Here is a 24,757-nt window from a genome sequence, read left to right on the forward strand (position 1 = left end):
AATTATGTAGTTCCTTATGAATAAAAACTTATACAACAGGCTGCATTTTCTACATTCAGTATCTATGCTTTTTAAAAAATTATTTCCACATGGGATTGGCTTATCTAAGTTTACACTAAGCTTATGTTTGGCAAGTGTGCAAAATCATTTTATATAGACTCTGTGATGGCAGATCCTCAGTTTAAAGGAAAAAGAGAAGATCTTTAGTATATACTCAACTTTGGAAGTTGGAAAGCTTTCCAAAACAGGTGTAATATTTCTTGTCAGAGCTGCAGGCCATTAGTTAAAGTACACTTTCAGGATTTTTAATGAGATGCATTAAAATGACTGTTGAGAATTTCAGTAAATGTGAAGTTTAATGTTGGATGACTGCTCTGAAAATGCTTTAGTTATTTAGAACCTGCTCCACACCCCAACTTTTCCCCTTGTCCTTAGCTAAAGTAATGATTTTAGATGTGTGTGTGTGTACATGTGTGTTCAGCTGCCTGATTTCCTGTTGGAAGTGGTTGCCTTTGGGTTTGGATTGTAGGTGGTAGCAGGAGTGAAGTGTTGGCTGGCTGAAACCAGGTCAGCTGTCTATGTGCATTATGTTAGATTTATTTGTCCTTTGTCTACTCTGCCAGCGTGATTGCTTGCGTGGGCATGTGCATGTCTAATGTCTGATTTGTATGAATCCGTGTGTATTAACAGAATGCAGCCAAAAGCATGATATTGCCTAAAATGGGTGTTTTGAAGGAAGTTGAAATGCGGAGACGAGGTCATGACAAGCTGCTGGCAAGGCAGGACGCTGATGTGTGTATGCTTGCAGGTGTGTCCCTATACATTCTTAGATTTGCATCATGATTTTTATCTGTGTGTGAGCATGGTACGGAGATGTGACTGACTGGGTTTCAGCAGTCTGATAATTGTGTGTATGCTTGCAGAGATGCATCTCAGCAGCAAGTTTTAATGTTTTAAAGCCGATGCCAACATTCTCTCATGTGGCCTACAGTGTTGCATATTTACAGCATATTTTTTCTGCCCTCTGCAGTAGAACAGTGGGGTTGTTTTCTTAGTGTGTTTGTGAGATCAAGACTGTGTGCTAGCCTTATAAGGTTAAGCAGTTTCTACCAGGAAAAAGATAAGAAAAGATGAGTCATGTTTTCTCTCTTCAGCTCAGAAGAACAATAAACATCCTCTTCTCTGCCCCCAGTATGTTCTCTTAGCAGCTTTATTGTGTTAATGTAGTCCTAAGGGTTGGTTTTGTTCCTAATGAGGTGCTGAGCTATTCACGTGGTCCACTTGCCTGTGACATGCGAAGGCCCTGGGTGAACAGCTGGTGCAGCCCTGGAGGTGTTAGACTGTAGAGAAACAGCGGTGCCATCACAGCCTGTAGAACAGGGGTTGAGCTATTTGTTTTATAATGAAATGATGAATAATAAACTTCAGTTTTATCTGAAACAGTTTGAAAATGCTTAACAGCTATCCTGAGCCTGATTGGATGCAAACACTCACTGTAAAATGGATGGACAAGTTGCTAATTCTCCAGCAAATTCTGTCCAATTCCTGAACTTGCACCATGCTGCTGTAATGTATGCTTGTGACTGACACTATTCAAAAATCACAGCTAGGATTTGTTGCACTAAAATTTATAAAATAAGTAATTCAATGGAGATTTTTAATTTGAATGATTTTAAATGTGGATGTTATCATTCATTCATCTTGGCTTTGCATGTAGTCCTCTAACTATCCTGCTACATTAATAGTGTGTTACACCAGTATTGATGATAATTCAAAATTCATTTAAATAATAATAATAATGATAATAATAATAATTTAAAAGAATGAGGTATTAATATCATAATGATATTATCTTGAATGCTTCTAGCAATTGAAACAAGTAGTGGAAAATCAAATTTCATGGCAGCCCTAAGTTATAATTTATCTTATCCTGAAAAGGCAGTTGGATCACAAAGCAGCCAAAGACAAGAGTGTAAATCAAAGTAGTAAGGAGTAAAATAACACTGCAGTAAATATTGGATCTTGATCCACAATTACACATTGTTCCTGGTAGGGCAAAATAACAGAAACCACATTAATCAACTTCTGTCATAACATCAAGATGAACAGCAGCCATGCAGTTTTACCCCCACATTTCTGCTCTCTGTTTTCATAATGAAAACTATTCCCACCTGAACCTGAACAGGACCAGCCGGCTTGCAGGCTGCCCCATCCAGCTCTAACTGCTATTCTGACCTGTGAAGACCAGAGCTGTTAATCTGGGATGCGTTCTACGAGGCCCTGCAGATGTAGTTTCATCTCAACAGCTGTGTGTCTGTGTGTTTGTATCTCCAGAGCTCAGTGATTTGTGTTTTCAGCCTGGGTCTCATCCAGACAATCATTCTGGCAGACATAACAATAGAACCCCATAAGTATCTGCCAGATTCACACACATGCAACCTCGACCCTGAACCGACTGTAGTCCGTCATGCACTTTTTGTAACGAAATTTTTACATGTTTTTGTCACTTACCCTATACTGATAGTTGGCACTTTTTAGGGACCATTTGTTTTAAAGTGTTTCTTTTCCCTTCTTTTTTTGCATGTTCACTTCTTTTTCCTGCTTTTTCTGAAGCTCAGAGACAGCAGAGCAGACTTTGGGGCTGCTGTGGACACCAACACCTTAACCATGACTTTGTCCTTTACTGCTAGATATCTTCTCTAAATCTTTGCTTGTTCTGGCTTGTGTACAGACATCTGGTTTTCATAGAAGCTCAACCTTCTGTGGGACCTGGCACTGCTCTTTTTTGCTCAGCTCCCCTTCTTAACTAAACCTAATGGCCTTGAGCATCTGGCATGGAAAACAAGAAACTCCCTGCTGTATTTTTTTTTTCCTAAGGTGAGTGCATTTAGGATCTCCTTGATGGTCTGATTATTAATCGGGCCACATTTCTTCTTTCTCTGGCCATTTTGTTTTCTTTGCAGCTGGAGCTGTCAGTAAAATGGCAATGACTGAAATATGGCCTGGACTCAACAAGGACATACTTGTAGCTCGCCTGCCAGAGTATCTGTCTGTCTGCACCTTTTTTCTTTCTGCCAGGAACTGGCAGCTAGATGGATGATTGATTATGAACAAACCGTGATTAGGAATAAGTTTGAATTTCTCAGGCAAACATGTAGTTTGTGCAAAGTGTGTGCATGTGTGCACACACTTTAAAACTGGCACTTGGAAATCAGAATAAATAATTCATTTAAGTATTACAGAAGAAAGCAGAGAAGTGGGTCAGTCCTGCAGTTAGCTCATTTGTGAAGATCAAAGTGTGAGAGAAAGCAATGATGACATTGATGTTTTAAGTAATGAAGAATATTTAGGCACTCTTAAATGATATTTACATTTAACTGCATTTGCACTTCTCAAAATCAGTGTTTATGTTTTTTAGCATGTGGCTGTGTTTCCTTAGCATTCATAAGATACACAATATGAATGTCTTCATTCACCAGTTAAAGCAACAGTGTTTAGTCATTCATGCTGCTTAGAGTCATGTTCCCCTCAGCTGTATTCAGATATGCCCTCATCAGTTGTGGAAAGAGCCATGGTTTACATTCAACATTTGACATCTGTGCAAGACTAGAGAGTACATTATTTACTATATATCCATTAAATTCAGTAGAATCCTATCATATATCATGTAAAATATCTTGTCATATCACAATAATAAGTCAAATCAGCATGTCAAGTGTGCTGCTGTTGTGTTCAATCAGGCGATGGATGGGAGCAGCTAAAAATGTCATTTTAACTGAATGATCAGTGTTATAAACAGTATATTTGTTTATTTATTTAATGACATTATGTGTCCAAAAAACAGGATGCCAAATTATGAACTAGTTCAGCTGTATGCCTCTATGTTAGTGAGACTGCAACACTTCAGACTTGTGCCTACGTGAAAATGAGACATGTAAGTTGGATCAAACTAAGGAAGATTTCTGTCCCAGATTTTTGCTAAAAAGCACCAGGGTGTTCAATCATATATGATGCACAAGTTCAGAGCAGTTGAACTTCTTTTGTAGTTGCTCTCCCATTCCAGGACAGAAATCAGTACCCACAGAGCCTCTAGTCTTGCTTTCCAGCTCTGTTTAGTATGTGCATGGCATTGCAAAGCTCTATTCTCTCTGATCTCAGTAGCAACCCTAAAATTATGTGTCAGAATATATGTGTATAAAGAGTAGTCTAGTACAGACCTGCCCAGTTTCCTGGAGTTATGTTTGAAGTTCCTATTTGGGCCTTATTTTTCACAAAGACCAACTTCCCCTGAAAGGCCCCATGACTCTTTACTGTGTACCCACTGTCAGACACACATACGCAAACAACATTCCTGTTTTATTGAAGGAGCACAAGAAGTGCACAACTTCTTTCTGTGCACGTTTGCTTGGCACATCCTCTAAATTTTCAATCTGTTTGTATAATTTTTTAAAACACTGTAAAGGTTAGTGCATATTAATCAGAGCTTTTGGGGGAGCCTATTGTTGTACGTGCACCGCAACTTCGCAAGTCACATGCATGTGCATTTCTATTAGTGCACGTAGCCTGGTCAAAAATTTGCTACTACTGTGTGCAGCTTGTTTAATCAGAAACAGGGACGGAAAGTTTGTTTAACAACCACAAAAGAAAGCATATGAGGTGTTTGTTGTATGAACGCTAAAAGCACACAACAAACTAACAAAGCTGCTGTCCACGGTGCTGAAGGAAACAACGGATCACCCGTGTTATTTGGAAGATTTATTTATCAAATTAAATAAATCAACAAGCACAAAGCTGATAAATGAAAGTTATTGCTTTCAAGAAACATCAGGAACCTTACTGAAAAATTAAATGTAACCTGGAAGTGGACTATTTTATGGCTCCCCCTTAAAGTATTAGCTGAATGTCTTTAGGGGAGCCAAGCTCCCCTTAGCTCCCCTGTAATTTCAACCCTGATATTAATATAACTGAATTTCTAATAAAGCTACTTTCATCTCATTCACACATTTTTTTGTTTTTTGTCAAAAGGCTATCAAAGTAGTTACTGAAAAGCAGCCCGAAACTACATGTAAACTTACTTAAAGCTCCAGACTGCTGTACTGCTCTGCTCTGATATAACCTGACTTTATAACTGCAGATGACAAAATCACCTTTCAACTATCTTAAATTCAATGTCTGTGTAGTGAATGTTACATGTACAATGATCTCCCATGTAGAAAATTAGAGTTGACACAGTTAATGGTCGTGTGATGTATACTGGTACAAAGATGGTGCACTACTGAAATTTGAACAATAGCTTGACTCAACTGTAGGTAACTGTGCAGACTAAAACATGCACCTAGTGTGTTTGTACTTGAAGTCAGTTAGTTATGGTATTCTTTCCAGAGCAGATTTTAGGTATAAATCCACATTTTTGAAATCCAAATTTTGGCTTTAAAGTCCAGTCATTGTCAGTTTAATCACCCATAAAATACATAAAACACATTCCTTCCACTAAATCACATCGTGGAATGTGTATGTATTTGTGGATCTCTTTGATTTCTAAAATGTGTCAGAGAGCCATGCATGGACATGTAGTGTCTGCGCTTACATATGTGTGTTTGTGTGAGGACGTTGTTCAGTGTCATAAACACCGTTAGAGTTTGTTTACATGCTCACTATCAGTTTGGGAAGGTGTTGTTTACCAAGATATACACACAGCTATTCAGAAAGCCCTCAGCAAGGCGGAAGGAGCGTGAATATATCTGTGTGATTATCATCATACAATAGTCTATTTCTAACTGTCCACATTTAAGTGCAATTTGCCAGGAAATGTAATTTCCTGCTCAACACTGACTCAGCAGCATCCAGCTGTTGTGCATGTGTTTGTGTAGAAAGGAAGGTAAGATAAAGAACAACAGAGAAATTACTCTCTCTCTTAGGTTTCACTTCTTTTTTTTTTTTATGCCCCATGTGCCCAAATCCTCATCCTTGCAAATAATTTTTACCCCCCAACAAGCTCACCCATTATCCCTGCTTCATCTTTTCCACACTTGTAAGTAGGAGACTCCTTTTCCATAATATTATTGAGATACATTCATGCTCACAGTTTGAGTTGTAATTGTCTTTTGCTCTCGCTCTGTCTTTCTGGCATAATTATAAAACCCATGCATTCCTAAGTAAATCCCTAAAACCTTGTTATTTACAACCGGATGATGGTTTATTGTATCAGTTTAACGTTATCATAACAAAGCAGGCAGATGATGGAAACTACTCAGTGTGTTCAGTAAATGTGTCATTCTTCTTTTGAACATGTTAATTTAATGTCAGTCTAACTGAGCAACCATTATTTCAGCACAAAGGCAGTAACAAGCTAACGTTTAATGATGTGTCACTAAGCTTAACAACATACAAAAGAAGCAAAAAATGCTGAATAGGATGTAGGCCAGCAGTCAGAAAAATGTGCAGCTTAGAGCAAATATACCTACATAGAATCACAAGGGTAGAGATGAGGGAAAGGAAAAAAATACAGAGGAAGAGAGCAGAGGTACTCAATGCATCATGGGAGGTCCCTCAGCAGTGTGGACTGCTGCAAAAGGATGGCTTAGGGTCAGGTGAATTTACTCAAGGCTTTAAGCCTTTTATTAAAAGTGAAGAGGGTGTCTATCTTCAACTCTATAATGGGAGCTGTTATGGCACAAAAAGACCCTGATAGCTGATGTCTCTGCCTCACTTTCTACTCCAGCATAAACAAGAAAGGCTGCACACAAGGACTTAAGTATTATACTGTACTATTAGATCCATAAGAATCAATGGAGCTTGCTTGCAGGTTTACTATGCAGTGTATTGTCTTTTACATTCTTATTTTTCCTAGTATTTAAAATGTTTGATTTATTTTGATGCTCAAAGTTGCATCTCCATAGATCTCTTCTGTAGGGAGATTATTATTTTGCATGTACAAATCTTACTAATCAGTAGGTCTTTAAGTCTAGAGGTCAAATTTAAAGTCAAACTGTGATGTAGTATATTGGTATGCATTCAGATAATGCTTCCATCAAACAAAATGTGAACTTTGATAAGCTTTATTTATATATGCCCTGCTCAGACTGCAAATCTGATGCCAATAATGCCAATATTTTGCAAATACGACCTTGTTTTTATAGCTCTGCCAATAAATGTATGTCTTTAGTTTTAGTTTTATGGCCGTGCCGCATTTTGTTTCAAACTTGTAAATTGTTGTCCACTTGTAAAGGCTATAAGAAACTTATTTATCTATTTTTTTCTTTCTCTGTCTTCTCTCCCCCCCCCCCCCCCCCCCCTTTTTTTTTTATTTATTATTTGTTGGTTCACAGGTTGTGTCCTGTCTGAAGCACACACTCCTTCTGACACACGGCTGACAGCATGAGACGGAAGGGCTGAGAGAGTGTACAAGACCTAGAGATCTTAGGACTCACCCAGGCAAAAGGAATTCTGTGGTTGGTCCCCTGCTATTCTGCAGCTGTGTCGGAGTCAGTTAATGTTCTTCAGCTTTGCAAGTAAAAGGGAGTTCCTCCTATGTGTCATTGCACAGTGAATGACTCCAGACCAGGGCAATGTGAAGCCTTCATTGGCCTCAGATAAGGCCCCTGGGGCTGTTCTGTGGAGTTATTTGTGATCCCCCTGCTGGATCTTCCGCTGTCACCATCCTCCATGGCTGTCATTAGTGGCTAATGAGCGGCTGCTAAAAAGGAAGTGGAGAAGGTGCCCGTGGAGAGAGGCGGAACCGTACAGCTGTTATTAAGAGGCCCAGGAATCTCAGACAAGATTCAAGAGAGCTTTAAAAGCATGAAGGGATATGAACTTTGGACTTTGTTGTTTTAATTTCCTTTTAGTTGTCAATTGCACTTTTATTTAATTTGGTGTCAGCATTTAATGTGTGGGGAAACTGTCAAAAAGGACATTTTTCAGCAAGATGATTCAGTATTTAAACATAGATTTTCCATTCTCATACAAGTGAAGAAACTAAATTTTTAAACTGAGTATGAATTTTTGTTTTTAAATAATTTTTTTTAACCTTCCTATGACCTGAGGAAAATCTGTCACCATGGCAGCAGCCTATCGTGTAGTTGTTAGCAGTGTCAGCTGCTACAACAGTGTGGTGGTGGACCGACGTACCCACTCCCATGCTGTGCACTACTGCTCAGGGCCATGTGGGGCACTGTCCCAAGGCCTTGACTGTACTATTGCACATCGTGGCACTTGCTCTGAGCTCCTTGTTGCCCCTGACCCTTCATATACTGATTTCAGCAGCTCACCTATACACTCTCGTAACATGATCACTAAGCAACTTCCTCACCATAGTAAACTTTGTGTTTCTATGGATACTACTCATAATGGTGGTCTTGAGAGGGCGGGCAGCAGTGGTAATTTGTCTTTAGGGGAGGACAGCCCCACATGGCGTGGTAAAAAGACCCCCAGTGGTGGAGGATCGACTGGGAACTTGAGCTCTTTTGGCAGCTTGAAGGACATTACTGAAGAGGCCATAAACCTGGCCAGCGGTAAGCTCAAAGAATTTTCTTTTGACAAGCTCCGCCTCTCCTCCTCTAGCCATGTCACCCTCCGTAAAGGTCGGAAGGTTCGCCCTGATTCTTTTAGCCGTCGGTCCACTGACCTGGAGATCATCTATGGCCACTTCAGCTCCAACCTAACAACAAACACAACAAATATTACCATGACAAATGGCATGACTTCTTCCAATGATGAGAACCTGCCGCCATTTGTGTTAGGGAAAGGAGCAGGAACCGAGGAGCCAAAGGTGAAGGGCAGCTCAGGCACGTTGTCAGCTGTCACAAAAATGGGTGGTGCCTCAACAAGCAGCCTCTCAAGTATTGCATCATTGGACCAGAGTTTGAACACAGTGGCCTCCTTGTATCGCAGCACGCTAGGAGAGGAGAACCTAATTGCCCGTCTCCTGGAGAAGACGCGAGCAGAGGCTGCCACTGGGGGAACAGGTGGGGAGGACATTCGGGCCTGCCTTGACATCCTACTTAAATGTTCTGAAGACCTAAAGAAATGCACTGACATCATCAAGCAGTGCATTAGACGCAAAGCTGGCGGGGGGCCAGAGGATGGAGGAGCAAATCCTGACAGTGTCTATCGAGCTGTGATGACCCGTCTGAGCTCCTATCTGAAGAGACTTCCTCTAGAGCTGGAAGGGATTGGAAATTTAGGAGGCAGTGGACAGGGTAGTCAAGGAACACCTGGAAGCGGGCACAGTGATCTGGCTGAGCTGGTCAACACCCTTCACTCCATCCAACAGGGACCCTTCTCTCCAATATTTGGCAATGAGCAGCCTCCTCGTTATGAAGATGTGGTGCAGTCGCCCCCAATCCCAAAGACTATTACACTCTCTGCATCTTCAGCGCCATCCTCTGTTTCATCTTCCACATCTTTGAAATCAGATTCCATCCATACCAAACCAGTCCAAAACTCAGCTCACTCAAAAGCTACTCCACTTACCAATGGACTGCTACATCCACAAACTCTGTCTCCACCCTCCATCACATGCTCTCCTTCTAGTTCTTCTCCAACACACTCCCCCTCTCCTCTTCGTACCTCCCCAACACCGCCATACACACAAACTCCTCCAGCATCCCCCATGGAAGTGCTTTATATAGAAGAAGAGGAAGCAGATATGGGAAAGACCCCAGAGCGCCTCAACAATTTCCAAAACAAAAATGGGAATATGTTGGGGCAGCTTCTGCACCAGCCTCCCACACATCATAGCTCTTCAAATAATTTGCCAGCTAGCTCTGGCTACATCCCCACTTGGCCTATGTCCACCTCATTAACAGTCTCAACACCTAAAGCTACTTCTCATAGAAATGATGACATTGACAAGCTACTGATGGACTTGGAGAATCTGTCTCAGAGTATGAGCCACCCCAGAAATGCTGACCCTCCACTTCCAGCTAAGACCAGGAAGAGAGAGGGAGGCCAGAGGGTCACCTCCAACGAATCTTTCACTCAGCCCAACATGGCCCAGTTCCAAGTCCAGAAACCAGTCAGCCACCTAACCATGAATGGTCTTAGTTCCAGGGCGCCCCAGAGTCTCGTTATTCCCCAGGGAGAGAGTCCTGAAGCCGTGGCTGGAGAAGAGGAGGAAGATGGAGCTCTGTTGTTAAGAATTCTAGAGAGCATAGAGAGTTTTGCCCAAGAGCTGGTGGATTCTGGGGCAGGGAGTACAGGGAGTGCTGAGAGGAAATGTGGAAAGGAGCAGGAGGTAATGAGACTCCTGCAAGATACACTGGCCACTGCTGGCAGGGCTGATACACCTGTGGAGAACACAAATCCACCAGCTGCTTCAACTGCTCCATCCGGAAACACAGATATAGTCCTGGCTATGCAAACAAAACACACCCAGGCAAATACACCAGCAGTTTCATCTGCACCAACACCCATACCTGCAGTATCTGAAGTTGAGTGCGATGCAGTTGCAATAGAATCTACTTCTAAACCTACACCTGAACCATTGCCTACACCAGCTTCAGTTCTAGATAATATTACAGAAGTCTCCACAAGTGAGGTTCATACAGAATCCACCCCTGCACCTGAAGTTGCTGCAAGCTTCCATTCTTCCACCAGCACAGATGAACCTACACCTGTGGTCTCACCTGAAGCTCCAGCTGCAGAAGCCACAAGAGATGCTGCAGTAAGCGTTGCAGAGCCTGCTGCTGTAAAAGACGCTGGTTCAACCCTTCTCATCCAGCAGACTCCAGAAGTGATCAGAGTAAGTGATACACACTCACAAATACACAGTCAAATAAGCAATTAGAGATATAAACATTTACAAAACTCTACCGCTGTTCAGTGTTTAAGCTTCATGATAACCCTTCTATTGACACACTGACTGAACTGCATTTTCAGTACTTTCTATTAAAAACTGTTGATCAGAAATAGCAGTGTAGGTGTTTCAAGGACTGCAGTAATTTCTCTGACTGATACAGAAATGCACTACATTTAGAAAGAGAAAGTCACCACAGGTATGTGGATTGTGCAGAGCTTCCGCAAACTGTTGCCAGGACACTGGCGTGAATTCATGTTAAGTGGAGCTGCACATGAGTTAGTCTTTGTGTCAAATGCTGGGGAAAATAATCTTTTGAATCACTGGGTATGAAACACTTTATTGTTGCCACATTAAAATGCATTATACAGCATCATACAGCCCCATTAACAATATTTGACTTGCATAAGTCAGTTTGGTGGTTAGCCCTGATTTCTGTCATTGTGACATGTACAATGGCAAGAATTTCATTACTCCTGTTGGGGTTGATGCTGCTCTAACCGATGGGCTGTGATGATTAGTGTAATTAAGTGTAATGAACATGTTGATTCAGTTTTCCTATCTGGGCTTGAATTAAAAAGGCTGAAGCCATGAATCATGGAACAGAACACCTCACTATGTTAGGAGTGGCTCTTTGTTGACTTTTCCTGGTCTCTGGCTTGTGTTTTGTTCTATGAGTGTGTGCATGTGAGTGTGAGTGTTGTGCTGTCCTCACTGGAGAATACTTAAAGGTAATTTTAGGCTGTCAAGAAGAGAGAGAGAGAGAGAGAGAGAGAGAGAGAGAAAAGGAACTGGAGCATGTTTTTTTTTCTTTTTTTTATAGTGTGTGTGCGTAAGGTACTGACAGTGCAGTGTATAATCTCTGAAAGTGATTACCTCAGCCAGTCACTGCTGTGGGTGTGGATTGAGGTGATTATGCATGACAGACAAGCATACAATCCCACCAAGACAAAGAATCAAATAATTTCTATTGCCAACCTCCCAGTCATTTGTTTAGGCTTTTTTTTGGCAAATTTTCTGCTTTTCCTGCATTCATCCTTCTCCTCACCACACTCCTGCTGTTGTTTTTATGTGTTTATTTACTGAGCTGCGTAACCTTATGCCCTGCTGATATGTAGGGCACCTATTTATGAGGTTACCATGGTAGCTGCCACAGTCAGAACGGAACAGCCAGCAAACGCACACATCATTACACAATCTCATTCCTCCTCCGCCATCCGTCTGCCAGCCATCCTTCCTCTTCACTTTTTGTGTTTTTATGTTTCTCTGCTGCACTTTTCATATAATCTCATGTCACTCTTCCTTTTTAAATTCTATCACTTTTTTCCCCCCTGTGTCCACTTTTGTTTATCTTTGTGTCCTTTCACCTATGATCAACTAGGAAGTCCTTGTTGACCACCGTTTCTCTTCCTGGCCTGTGATTGGTTATGGTGATATTTTGGGAGAGTTGAATTAGAGTTGTTGCTGTGTGGAGGGCAGAGAAATCTAATGAGGGGTGCTGATTGGAGCACAGCAGGAGCAGGGAGGGAGGGTGGCGCTGTTGGCACACCAAGTGTTAATGGTATCTTTACCCCCCCTCCATCCCTGGTAGAACTAGGTGTGAGGGAGACCTAAATCTGTCCACCCCTCTGTACTATGGCATCCCGCTAACAGACTCACTGTCGCCACAGTGTAAATGGACCTGCACATGAGTGAGTGTGAGTGTCTGTATGTGTTTGTAAGGATGTGCATGTTTTAAAAAATACTTCATACATGGTCAGGTTTTTGTCTGTATGCATTTACATATCTGACCATGCATGTGCACGTACATATAGATAAATAGATAAATTACAGATGAAAGAGTCCCAGTTGGTGAATGTTAGTGTCACACCGAGTGTGTGATTGTGTGTGTACTTGTTTGTTGGCCTGTGGGTAAGTTGACCCAGTGCTACTGTGGGTCACAGCTGAGTTTGGGAATAGCTCCCAGACACCCAACACCGACACTGGCACTCTTGGAATTATGCTAATATTCCTCAGCGCCAACCCCGCCCCCTGCCTCAGTTACACATTAAAACTGCCACTCAAACTGTAAACAAGGTAAGCCCCCTCTGGTACAAGCAAGCAAATGCCCTTGCACTATCACACTGTTTAGCTTACACAGTCAACCTTGGGTATTTGTAGTTGTGTTTAGCTTTGCGCCTCCATAGCTTTGATGAGAAGTTGAACTAAGCACTCTGGGATGTCGCCAGCCCTGATCAGTAGCATCTCCCTCACTCCTTTCCAAGTGTTTATTGTTGATTCTATTGCTGACACACTAATACAAGGCTTTCTGCACCTGTCAGAACATACCCATTAATCTCCATGGTGACAAGGATGCCAGCTGATATAAATCAGAGGCAAGGCCATATCCATCTGAGTCAGAGCAGGGAGATGTGGTAGCAGTAATACTGAGATTTGAGACAACTCTGTTACTTTGTAGTGCATGGGGTCAGTGGCTTCTTTCTCCTCTTCTCTCTGTTTTTTGAGCTATATAAGAAGACTATTTTTTGACATGTACATTTTTGTTTCAGTCCAGCCATTGGTGACATGATTTACAGACACACATGCACTCCTGGCTGTATCCAGAGCTGCCAGTCTGATGGCTTAATCAACCCTCTGCTGATATGAGTGTTTTTGCCAACTGCTTGGGAAGTGTTGCTGAGCTAAAATAGCGCCAGTCAGTTAAAGCTAATTTCCGTGCTTGCCACCCCCCCATCCTCTGTTAACATTTTTTTTTTTTTTTTTGGTTCAAAACAAGTAAGAATGAAAGGAATTGCTTGTTCTCCATAGCTGCAATGTGACAAGACATTATCTGGACATACTAACATATTACTCAGATGTATGTGAAGTCAGTCTGAAGAGAATCTAGTTAAAATGTCACACAAAAAAAGTCCAAATTAAAAGAATAAAGTTGGCATGTAGTTTAAAGATTAAAGTTAAAATGTTGAGAAAATATGCAATGTTTCAGGACTGCATAATTTTAATTAAATCAGACTAGTATTATTACACAGTTTTAAGATAATTCTATAAAATATGTCATGTAAATGAAAAAAAATTGCATTGGTTTTTTTAGAAAAGATTTCTGTAACAAGCTTTTGTGCGTGCCATAGAACACAAACACAATGTGTATTATTCTTCATATTAGTACTTCATTAGTTCTTGTTTAATCTTCACGTAACACAAAGAGGATATGTAGTATCAAAAAGTATAATAGGAAAGTTGAACTAGTTGTTTTTTTCATAAATCTGTGGATAACAGACAGGCATGCAGGGTCTGAGAGGCAGGTGTTACCACAGCAACAGACCCAACATGTAGTCTGATGATGGGGTGAAGCCAAACACTATTGAATGCAACTGTACGATAGCCTACAGTTGTACCACTTCATCAAGTCACATTCACGTCCCATGGATGCCTTACTGGCATGCAACGTGATTTGTTAGACCAGGGGAGTTTATTCTCAGTACTTTGAGTTAATTATTAACTACTTTATTCATTTTCTTTAATTAACAAATGCAAGTAACAGAAGTGCCATACATCTTTTCTGATCGCGAGCTTCATGTTGTTTCCCACCATTTTTCTCCTGTTGTTACTGTGGTTTCATGGCACCAGCTGCCTCAAACCTTATTACACAGTTAGGCTTATTCACATCTGAAATAGCAGTGCAGTTTCTCCTGTCAGTCACACACTGCTGGCTTTTTCTGGCCATTTTTATCCGTCTGCAGAGGAAAGTAAACTATTGACCTTTAAGGCAGAAAATTTGCAACTTTCTTAGCTCAGGAACTGAAAGGTTTGAAAGAGTGATAAAGTAAAGGAAATAACAGGAGGACAGGAAGGCAAGATGAATGAGTGTGTGTGTGACAGCGGGGGGGGGGGGGGGAGAAGTCTTTTTTAAGGGGCTTGGAGAAAAGGGGAATTTTCAGGGATTAGAATAGAAGAGAAATAGGTGAAGACGGTAAAATGGGGATGAGTTAGACTTGCCGTGCAGAGAGGAGGGAGACATTATTGACGGGCCCTGCGGGGTACAGTTGTTGACTCTGGGTCGGCAGTGAATGACATCATTTCTTGGCTGCTTCCACAGGAAATAAGGTCACAGCAGGAACCTTGGCCAAGTGTGGAAAATTGTCCGTTTGAATCTAGGTGCGAACACAAAGATGAATGCATTCATTTACACACAGACACATAAACACATACAATGCATTTCCACACTAAGGGATGGGTTGCTATGCATGTTGGGAAGTTTCCAATACAGTTCAGGCCATCAAGGTTAGCCTAGACAATGAAATATTCTCCACTCTGCCTTTTGATACTCACATAGAAATAATCACACTGAAAACTAACGGGGTTCATTAACTTTACACACACACACACACTGATTTTTTTGTTTTTGTTTTTGTTAAGCCACATCATAATTCCCCTCTCCCAGTGCAAGCTTGGATATTATCCAGGCACTGTTTCCAGTGTCACGTGCTGTGTTGGAGTGTGTGTATGTTTGCACAGATGTGATCATACTGAGTTTTTTATTCAGTCACTTTTTCTTTGAAAAGTCAGAGGGAGTTACAACTGCATAACTCTTGTAGCCTCCCTCTGGGTCTCCATGGAAACCACCACAACATGTTTATAAGCAGTAGGTAGGTAGTAACTGGTGGGACTTCCCTATCCCAGAATATCAGTTGTGAAGTGTTATTGGCTGATGGAGACTCCCTCATAGACTCACTACACCAGAGAGATCAGACAGAGGCTTAATGTTTTTAGGTTTTGTGTTGATGTAGGTGCGGTCGGCTTTGTGTGTGTGAGTGTGTCCTTGCGTGGTTGTGTATTTGTCTTTGGCAAACTCTTTCACATGGAAACAATGTTCCAGAACATCATGGCTGGGTAGAATCATGGGTGTCGCCCACCCTACCCCTCACCCATCTCCTTCCAGTTTACTTATTTATCCATGCCCCTTTGAACTCAACCTCTACTCAGCTCCACCCAAACTGAGTCACGTGTTTTCATCAGAAAACTCCCAGAGTGATATGCTCTCACCAGTCAGCATGAGTGGGAATCAAAGCCACAAAACCACAGCAGGACTAAGTTATTAACACATACATTAGATCTTGACTAAGGTAAGGAGGAAAGCTGAAAGTTAGGTGCGTCTCATCTGTAAGGCTTTAATGATGGATAGTTCAGATGGTGTAACAAGCAGAGAGCTGCTACCCTCTAGTGACTCAAGCCTAAATGAACACTGCAAACAAACTTCACTCCTGTTCACCGAAGTGAAGAGGGTCTGTAGCTCCATCTGCAGGGTAATATCTGAACCAACATAAGTGTTGCAGGGTTTTAATCTGTTTTCACTGTTTTTTATTTTTACCATTTGATTGCTGAGAACAAAACATAGAGCTGAAGAATCTGCTCTTTGCTAAAGCAAGGATACAATCTGCTATTGTGTTGGGAGACCAAAGTGGTACAATATATTAGATTTAACAAAGATGTGTTTTTAGAGGCCTTTTTCTATTTGGTGATTTTAAACTACTAATGTCACAGCTTTTATGCAAATGCTTAATAAATAAATTAGCTAATAATGCTACAAAGATGCAGCAAAATAGGGACTATCTTGTGGAGTGGTTGCCTTTTCTCTGCTAACATACTTGTCTATCTTAAGTCTTTTATTTAAAGAAGGGAAGCATGAGTTAATTTGCCTGTTTACAACATTTTATAGCATTTTATTAACAGCCATTGCACTGTAGCTCCAGGACCAGTAGTCAGATACTGTAAATACTGTAGCTATGGGAAGGGTAACACAAAACCTGCACCTGCAACCATCTGTGTAAAAGTAAAATGAGAGGGAAGGTTTGAAGTTTATGATATTAAACATTAGTTAGATTTCTTTTAGCGATGTGCTGATATACTTGTAATATAACTTATACATTACATATAAATTTTATGAGTCTTGTCCTAGAGTTAAGTCTCTATTGCTGTGATTGTAACAGCACTTCAAATATTTTTATAAATTTGTGTGGAATTACATGCCATTCATTTCATATGCTTGCAGAAATGAGAAAATAGCAGCACATATGCTGTCAGATTAGAATATTTATTGTTTAGCACTAGCTGCATCACTGGCTGCTTTAGTATTTTAGTATTAAATGTTATTATGACAGGACAGTCTCTGCTTCCACTCAGACACTTGAAGCAGCTGTTTTAACTACTCCCATGTTGTCTTCCTCTGATGCGGATGTGAAGTAGACCGTGGCCAGTACTGATTCACTTCATCTATCACAGAAGCAGCACTTGAACTTGGTTCATTCTTCCGATTTTAGAGAGGAGGTTCCTAAGGTAACTTTATTTGTGTGTGTGTTTATGTGAATGTGTGTATGTGTCCTTCTTGAGAGGAAGTGAGACTGAGAATCAAGAACAGAAGAGCAGCAATGTGAACTGTGTTTCCTGCTTTTGGCACTGCTGCCCTGAAAGAATTCCTCCCACTGCTCTATCCAGGGAAAGGGTTATCGCCATGGTGATGGCATTTGGCAGCACAAGTCTAAAGTGAGTTTGTGTATAATCACATGGATGGGGAGGGGTAGTAGCTTGTTTCGTGTGATATCAGGTTGGGATTTAAACTTTATTTGTCTTAACATTAAGCTTGTGAATTTGGTACATTGCACAATTACAAATCACAGTACAGAAGTTACAACAATTAGTTCTTAAAATATTTGGACACTTTTTCTTTATCTATTTACTAAAATAAAAATAATAACAATAATAATAAAAAAAATAACATAGAGCAGGGTGCGTCCAAAGGGGCTGGGTGTCCTCTAGCTGGGTGGGTTTCCGAGGCAGTGCCCCTGCTTTGATGCTTGCTCGGTGTGGGACACAAGCTGCCCACTGGACCCACTTTTAATTGCATCTCACTATCTTAGGATAGACAAAAACAAAATAAGCTAAAAAATATTCAAACACAGGCGAAGCATGGCTTGTGCGGGATGTTGTGTGGTATTTCAAGATGAGGGGGCCGTGGTGGGGGTGGGGCTGTCTGGGGTGATCGTGTCGGTGTACCATCGACCCCATAATTGAGCCTGCCTCCAAAGTCTTAGATGTTTTTTCATGATAATGACGATAATAATAATAATAATAATCATAATAATAATAAGCTGTTGATGTGGTTCTGCTGTGGAACAGTGTTCATTGGACACATAAAACTAAGATCAACCTGTAACCAAATGACTGAGACAAAAGTATGCCAAAGCATCACAAACCACACAGCATAATCTGCTAAGCATATGGAGGCAGTGTCATGGTGTGGGTATGCGTGACTTCAGGCACAGCTGGGTCATAGTGTTTATTGGTGATGTGACATAAGACAGAAGCAGATGGAAAAATTCAGATAATTCTGTCCTTTCAAATGATGCAACCTTGACTGGGCAACTTCAAATGGAAAATAACCCGAAACATGCTGTGAAAGTACCCTGGGAGCTGATGTCAATCTGATCCAGGTGCATTCCATGTGAAAGAGACAAAACTATGGGCAAAAAGAGCCAAAAATAAACAATTGAAGACAGCTGCAGTGAAGGCCTGGGCTGGCAAAGCGCTGCAAAGGAGGACATTTTCTGCTGATGTTCACTAGTTCCAGACTTCAGTTCAGATTTTCAATTATTTATGGTTAACTCGTCCATATTAAGTTTCTAAATTCTGAATGCTTTTTCCATTTGAATTTCAATATCCCACATTTTAAGAGTTATTAGAAAACTTCATCTTGAAGATTAGGGTGCAAATTTTCCCAGACCTAATTATACATTTAATTACTTTGTATTGCAGTTTTTTTTCCCCCAAACTATGGAAGCATCATTCCACATGTTTTGCATTTGTGTTTCATCAACTACACACTCATCTATGTGTGTATGAAGTCTGCCTGGTGCCTGAAACAGAAATAAATGTGAAATCAGTGGCTATATTTACATAGATAATTTTACACACAGCCAGTTTCATGAAGCAGGTGTGTAAGTGTAGTTGTGTTTAGGAAGTTATCATGTTCACACTATTTATCTACTGTTAGAGACAGGAAGGAACAGTTCCAGTTAAGTCCATCCATCAAGGCATACATGCACACTTTCACAATTAAACCCTTGAGGAGAACTTACGTACATGTCAAGCATGTATTTAACAGTTGGATGAGGGCAGCAGTTGTTCCCGGACAGCTGACCCTCTGTGCTACTCATCGTGTTCTTATATGATCTGTGCCGACTCGCCTGTTTCTGCAGCAGTGGGGTTGCATTAGGTGTGAGTGGTGAGCAGTAGAAAACACACACACACACACACACTGTTCTTCCTCATCTGCTTGCTATACTTCCATCAGCTCTTTTGCTCTATCTTCACATTCCTCACTTGCCTTTTGTCATCCTCTAGCAATACTTTTGGGGGAAGGCAAGTTAAGCTTAACTACATTTGACATTTTCTTAATAAATGAATTCTTTATCTTTTCTTTGAGTAAAACCTATAAAACTTAATTTCATTCTAATATTACATTTAGATCATGGTCTAAACCTTAATCCTTACTGCACATTACCATATAATAACTCCTTATATCTTATATGTTATTTGTCCTTTTCTCACAAAGATGATGGAAAAACACTTCTAAAAAAACACCTTATTATGCCCACTTTATTAAAGTGTTAAACTAATTAAATAATAATAATAATAATAAAAACACTATAATGAAATATATCCAATCTTTAACCTTTTAAAATTCTGCACTTTTCACCTAAAATGTTTTTATTGATGAAAGACTTGTTGACCAAATATTTTACTGGACTACTTTAACTGGACCCTTGCTGATGCAGCTGAACCATTTCTGTTGCAGTATCATCTGCTACTAGAGTACAGTATGGCTTCAAAGGTAAATTCCATTTGTGATTGGTCTGAAACAAGTCTTTGCTGAATCTACAGTTATGATTGTAGCCTCAAAAGGTATATATAATTTAATCTCAGAAATCTTAGCTTTCCAATGGTGTATAACATGTTTAGGTATTTGATAGGGAGACAGTAATAAAAATACATATTTATTTGTCATGTCCTGGACACATTGGACATTTGGTACAATGTGTTAAGATACAAGGTTGTTAAGATTGTCAAGCTGTCAAGTGTTTTTTTTTTTTTATCATCTGCTGTAACTTTGGACACAAACGTGTCAGGCACCTGTCGAGCCAGGTCCTTTAAAGATTCAGGGTTGTTCATTGAAAGCATGTCAGAGAGTAGTCTACTCTGGTGACATGAAAACAACCTCTGGGACAAACTGTCCCGTTAGGAAGGATAGATGCAATCAACAGCAATGCAACAACACACAACAAAAAGGCTTGTGAGACAAAATGAAGAATTAGTTTAGCAGTTAGCAATGGTTAGCATAATCTCTTCATTGAAATGGAGTTGTGGAGTTTGCATGTTTTTCCATTGCTGGTGTGGCTTTTCTCTGGATGCTTTGGCTTCCTCGTACAGAATTGTGGTACAGTGCAATGCTCAGTGCTTGTACTGTTAACTTTAGACTAGTTAAAGCTAGACATGATATTTAACTTTAATAGCAATTGTTTTAAAAAAGATGGAGGACGTATTTAATATGCAAGGAAGGGCAGGTTTTAGGACCAAGCGGATGGATTTTGAGGAGGCAGGATTGCACTGGCTGTCAGTCAGGCAGGAAAAGAGCACACAGCTGCCTAGTGGCATCTGTTCAGGCTCCCTTTACACACTTGCACTTACATACACACATATAGTATCTCTTTATACAGAGATCATAAATGCAGAGCTACAGTTTGTAAGGCTGTGCAGTGTGTTCAGTGGTCAGTATTAGAAAAGTTGAAATGAAAGGAAGGAAGGTGAGAATGAAAAGAACAGCTGAGTGATTCGTGAGATTGTGATGAGAATCTTGCTGCTGAACGTGAGATAGCAACTGTCTAATGTTCCCTTCTGCAGCTTATAGGTGAGAGGCGGCTCGAAACAAGACAATGTGTTTGCAAGTGTGTGTGTGTGGGATAGGTATGTGACCTTGGCTTCTGTGTAGAGTCCAGTTGTTCCAAAGAATTCAGTCGAGCGCACAGGGAGCTGAGGGGAGTTACCCAAAAAACACAAGGTGACTCACTTATTTTTCTGGGAACATATTCACACACATGCACACATACTGAACTTTGGACACATAGATGTTGCTTGCAATGTAGGCAGTGAGTCAGAGTGATGAACTCCATAGTGATTATTGAGCTCATGGAGGATGAGAATCAGGCCATCGATGGAATAAACATTATAGAGATGTAGCCCTGCTTAGGTAAACAGGGGCAAAGACAACAGGAAAATATTGAATGCTGTTAAAGATCTGGCAAATAGATTAGTCTGAAACATTTTCATCTAAGAGCAGTGATGTATTTTCACTTAAGTATATCCCATTTTTTACTGTAGAGCCCATTATAGCACTAGAGGGCACTTGATTCGCCACATGTGTTGCTCTCAAAGACAAGGAATCCCCGCTCGTATCAAGGAATTTCAACAGTTCCCTTTGCTTTCACATTCAGCAGCTATCATTGTTCTTGTAGTACAGTATGTGTAAAATATGTTAAATGCCATGGTCTTGGACCAATTTAATTGGACAAGTTTCAAATACGTTCTGAGGGGTACCCTCTGTCAGTCCATTAAGGCTTCAGATTGGTGTCGCTTGGCACTGAAGGGGTTCTTGCCTGGCTTGGCAAAGCTGGGAGGAATTGCTTCCTGTTAATGGCAATAGTCATACGCTGTTTATAGCCATATCAGTTATTACTACAGATGTAAAATGATCTTAGAGTGAAAATGTATTAAGATGTCTCTTAATTGAACTGACACACAGCATCTCAAATATCAGTTATATATATATATATATATATATATATATATATATATATATATATATATATATATATATATATACACTACCGTTCAAAAGTTTGGGGTCACTTCCCTATTGAATCTCATGGCAAAGTGACCCCAAACTTTTGAACGGTAGTGTATATATATATGTGTGTGTGTGTGTATAGATAGATAGATAGATAGATAGATAGATAGATAGATAGATGTAATCAAGAGTGGCAGTCATGGAGTTTTAAAGATTTTGGTGTTCAAAAGGGAATGCTGCTCAAAGCCTCTCTGAGCCTGTCCTGTGGAAATTCTCCATGTCAGCAGATCGAACAGCAGGTGCTTTGCCTGCTGATTCATCACTCCAGCTCAGATTTCCTCTATTAAAATATTTTACTTCGTTTACTTGTCCTACCCACTGACATGAAGCACCAACCGAAGCTTCCTGTCCACCCTAAAATTATTTCAACCACTTTGAGTTGTAACTTCCTGCTGGCTAACTTTAGTCCCAGGCAGGGACTGAGGCAGGGATGGTCGAGATCCTGAAAAACACTACAAACAGAAATGCAACATGATTGCATCTCCTCCCCACCAACCCACCCACCCACCTCCCTAAAACTCAGGGCAGCCAGTTTGCTGTGTGTGTGTGTGTGTGTGTGTGTTTGCGGGTGTGTGTATTGCTTGATCCCGGCATGGCTCATGTTTCTGAGTGCAGTTTGTCAGATCCCAGCTTGGAGCAGCAGGCACCAGTGAGGCTACACAAATATATACGTCCAGAGCTGACATGGGGACAACCGTAGGGTTTCTTCCCCCAGAGAGAAGCTGCAGTTTGGGATTACAGTTGGCCATAAATTAGCGTGGTTTCATGGTTCTACTTCCTGTTCTGCACTGTTGTACAGGACGCCTAAAGAACACCTCCTTGCACAGATACACTGCTGGATTATCGCCCTACAGGACACAGCTTTGGAGTTCTGTGTATACAAGTGGAATTCAGAGAAGAGGTGATTGTCAGAAGACATTTTTTTGAGGATCTCATGCATATGCTGGATTTTCCGTTGTTTTTTTTAAGTGTTTTGCCATTTTTGGGGTCACTGGATATAGAAGCTGTTGTGTAGGCTTCTTCATTACAGCTCTTTTTAGTGATTGCTTGATCACTAAGTAAGCTGGTCCAGCCGCACTCGCAGTGTCAGTAGCAGCGTCGGTGGCTGTATCTGGTGGAGGGTTACAGGTCTCAGCCCCCACCATGATGATCAAGGAGACGTCGCTGCGGCGGGACCCTGACCTGAGGGGGGAGCTGGCCTTTCTGGCCAGGGGGTGTGACTTTGTCCTCCCCTCACGCTTTAAGAAGAGACTCAAGTCCTTCCAGCAACAGCAGGTCAGTCAGTTCAACAGGCAGGGTGGAGATGGTGTAATCGTGAAGAAAATGCAAGCGCACAACAAATATCAAAATATTTTTGAAAAAAGAAAAAGTTGTTTAAGTATATTTTGGACAATCTATTATTTAATTTCTTTAGTGTGTGTTATGTTAAATTATGCAGATGTTAGAATTCTGAAACACGCATACAGTAGATGCATCTTGTTGCTCTCACACACACAGAGTTACATGCCTGGGACGGCAAACTATTTTGAGGCAGATACTGGCAGGGTATTAATAGTGCAGAAGGTGCAGGAATGAGTGATAGAATGAACGCTGTGAAGGAAAGGACCGCTACAGCTGTTCTGCTCAATACACACAGTATGGAGGCCCAAGAGAAGTGAGCTCCTTCTGGAGCTGCACTGGGTTATAATTAAGCAACGGTGTTGATTGATTTTTTTATATTCTGTGTGAAAGTTTAATCCCACCCCTGAACGACAGCACATGGGTCGCGTATTGGACTCGACATGTCATCTCACCTTTCATTTATGGTAGTGTAAATTGTTGTCATGTGAGTTTGGTTGTAATAAAATAATTCTGCTCCAAGCTTTTCATGTGGACTGCATGTATGGATGCTTTTTTTTTTGTTTTATTTTTTTTGCTACATGATGTGAGTCTTGAGTTGGGTTGCAAATATAAAGAAAGCAAAATGGGCGAAAATCAGGACTTTTTTTGAGGTCTGGAGTTCTTAGGTCACAGTTTTGCTCAATTTGTTTTTTTGTAATGCTCACCAAATTTGTATTTTCTTATTAATGTACATAGAAAGGGATTGGTCAGGCCATAGTCTTGTCTGTTTTTTTTTTTTTTTTTTTTCTTTTTGTTTTATTAGAGTGCCAGAGACTTCGAACAATAAACATGAGCCCTATATTATCTCTGCTTTACTTTTGTGCCACCTGGAATTTTCTTGTCTTTGCTTAAAGTAAAATTCCAACTACTTTGTTTGGATAATGTGGTGATGCAACAGATTGCAAAACAAGCCACTTGTTATTCCGCAAATGTTTGTCGCTTGCTGGGAATTTCCACCATGTCACTTATCATACACAGAGAGTAAAGTTGTTGTGTACTGTCCACAGTTTTTTGGGGTAAATTAGTTCAGTTACTAAAATAATAACATCTAGAATATCTGGACCAAACTGTGTATATGTATGAATATGAATCACAATAATAATCCAATTAAGAGATTAAGAGATTCAGTGTCTCTTAATCAAGGGAGCCCTTGTCAAGAAACTATTATTGCCTTTACAATTACACATAGTTTCAGTCTCTCTGGATCTCTACTTTTAGGTCCAGTCCAAACCAGAGAAGAAACCAGGGACACCTCCGCCAGCACCTGCTACAGCCACACCGGCTCCCACACCACACTCACCCAGCCCTCCTCTAGCTCCTGCGATAGTCACCCCTCCTCCTCCGGCCATTAACATTCCCAGGTTCTACTATCCCCGTGGGCTCCCTGCCCTGGGCCCGGCTGCCAACCACGACGCAACCATTGCTGCCATTGAAGCAGCCTTCACCGAGTTCGAGGAGGAGAAGGCTGACATTTATGAAATGGGCAAGATTGCGAAGGTTATTTCTGCTTTTGATTTTAATAATGTTGACATTTAATTTGCTTTGAAGAGAGAAACATGGAGATGAAAAATCTTGATAAATCTCAACTCTACCAAAATGTTCTTTTTCAGTTGATAAAATGC

The 24,757-nt window shown here is 40.8% G+C and overlaps 1 protein-coding gene across 2 annotated transcripts in view; it reads left to right on the forward strand.

Moving 5' to 3' along the window:
* ppp2r3a (protein phosphatase 2, regulatory subunit B'', alpha) overlaps window positions 1-24,757 on the forward strand; it is a 56,477-nt gene that overhangs the window by 24,232 nt on the left and 7,488 nt on the right. Inside the window, exons 2-3 of one of the 2 annotated variants that reach the window (XM_041972056.1) lie at window positions 7,329-10,744; window positions 24,354-24,632. In XM_041972056.1, coding sequence (XP_041827990.1) covers window positions 8,060-10,744; window positions 24,354-24,632 — 2,964 coding nt within the window. In that variant the 5' untranslated portion in view covers window positions 7,329-8,059. Of the gene's footprint in view, window positions 1-7,328; window positions 10,745-22,144; window positions 23,031-24,353; window positions 24,633-24,757 lie in introns of those variants that run through there. The other variant, XM_041972059.1, reaches the window with a different exon arrangement.

The sequence above is a fragment of the Melanotaenia boesemani genome, chromosome 20, assembly GCF_017639745.1.
Source record: "Melanotaenia boesemani isolate fMelBoe1 chromosome 20, fMelBoe1.pri, whole genome shotgun sequence".
Classification (NCBI taxonomy): domain Eukaryota; kingdom Metazoa; phylum Chordata; class Actinopteri; order Atheriniformes; family Melanotaeniidae; genus Melanotaenia; species Melanotaenia boesemani.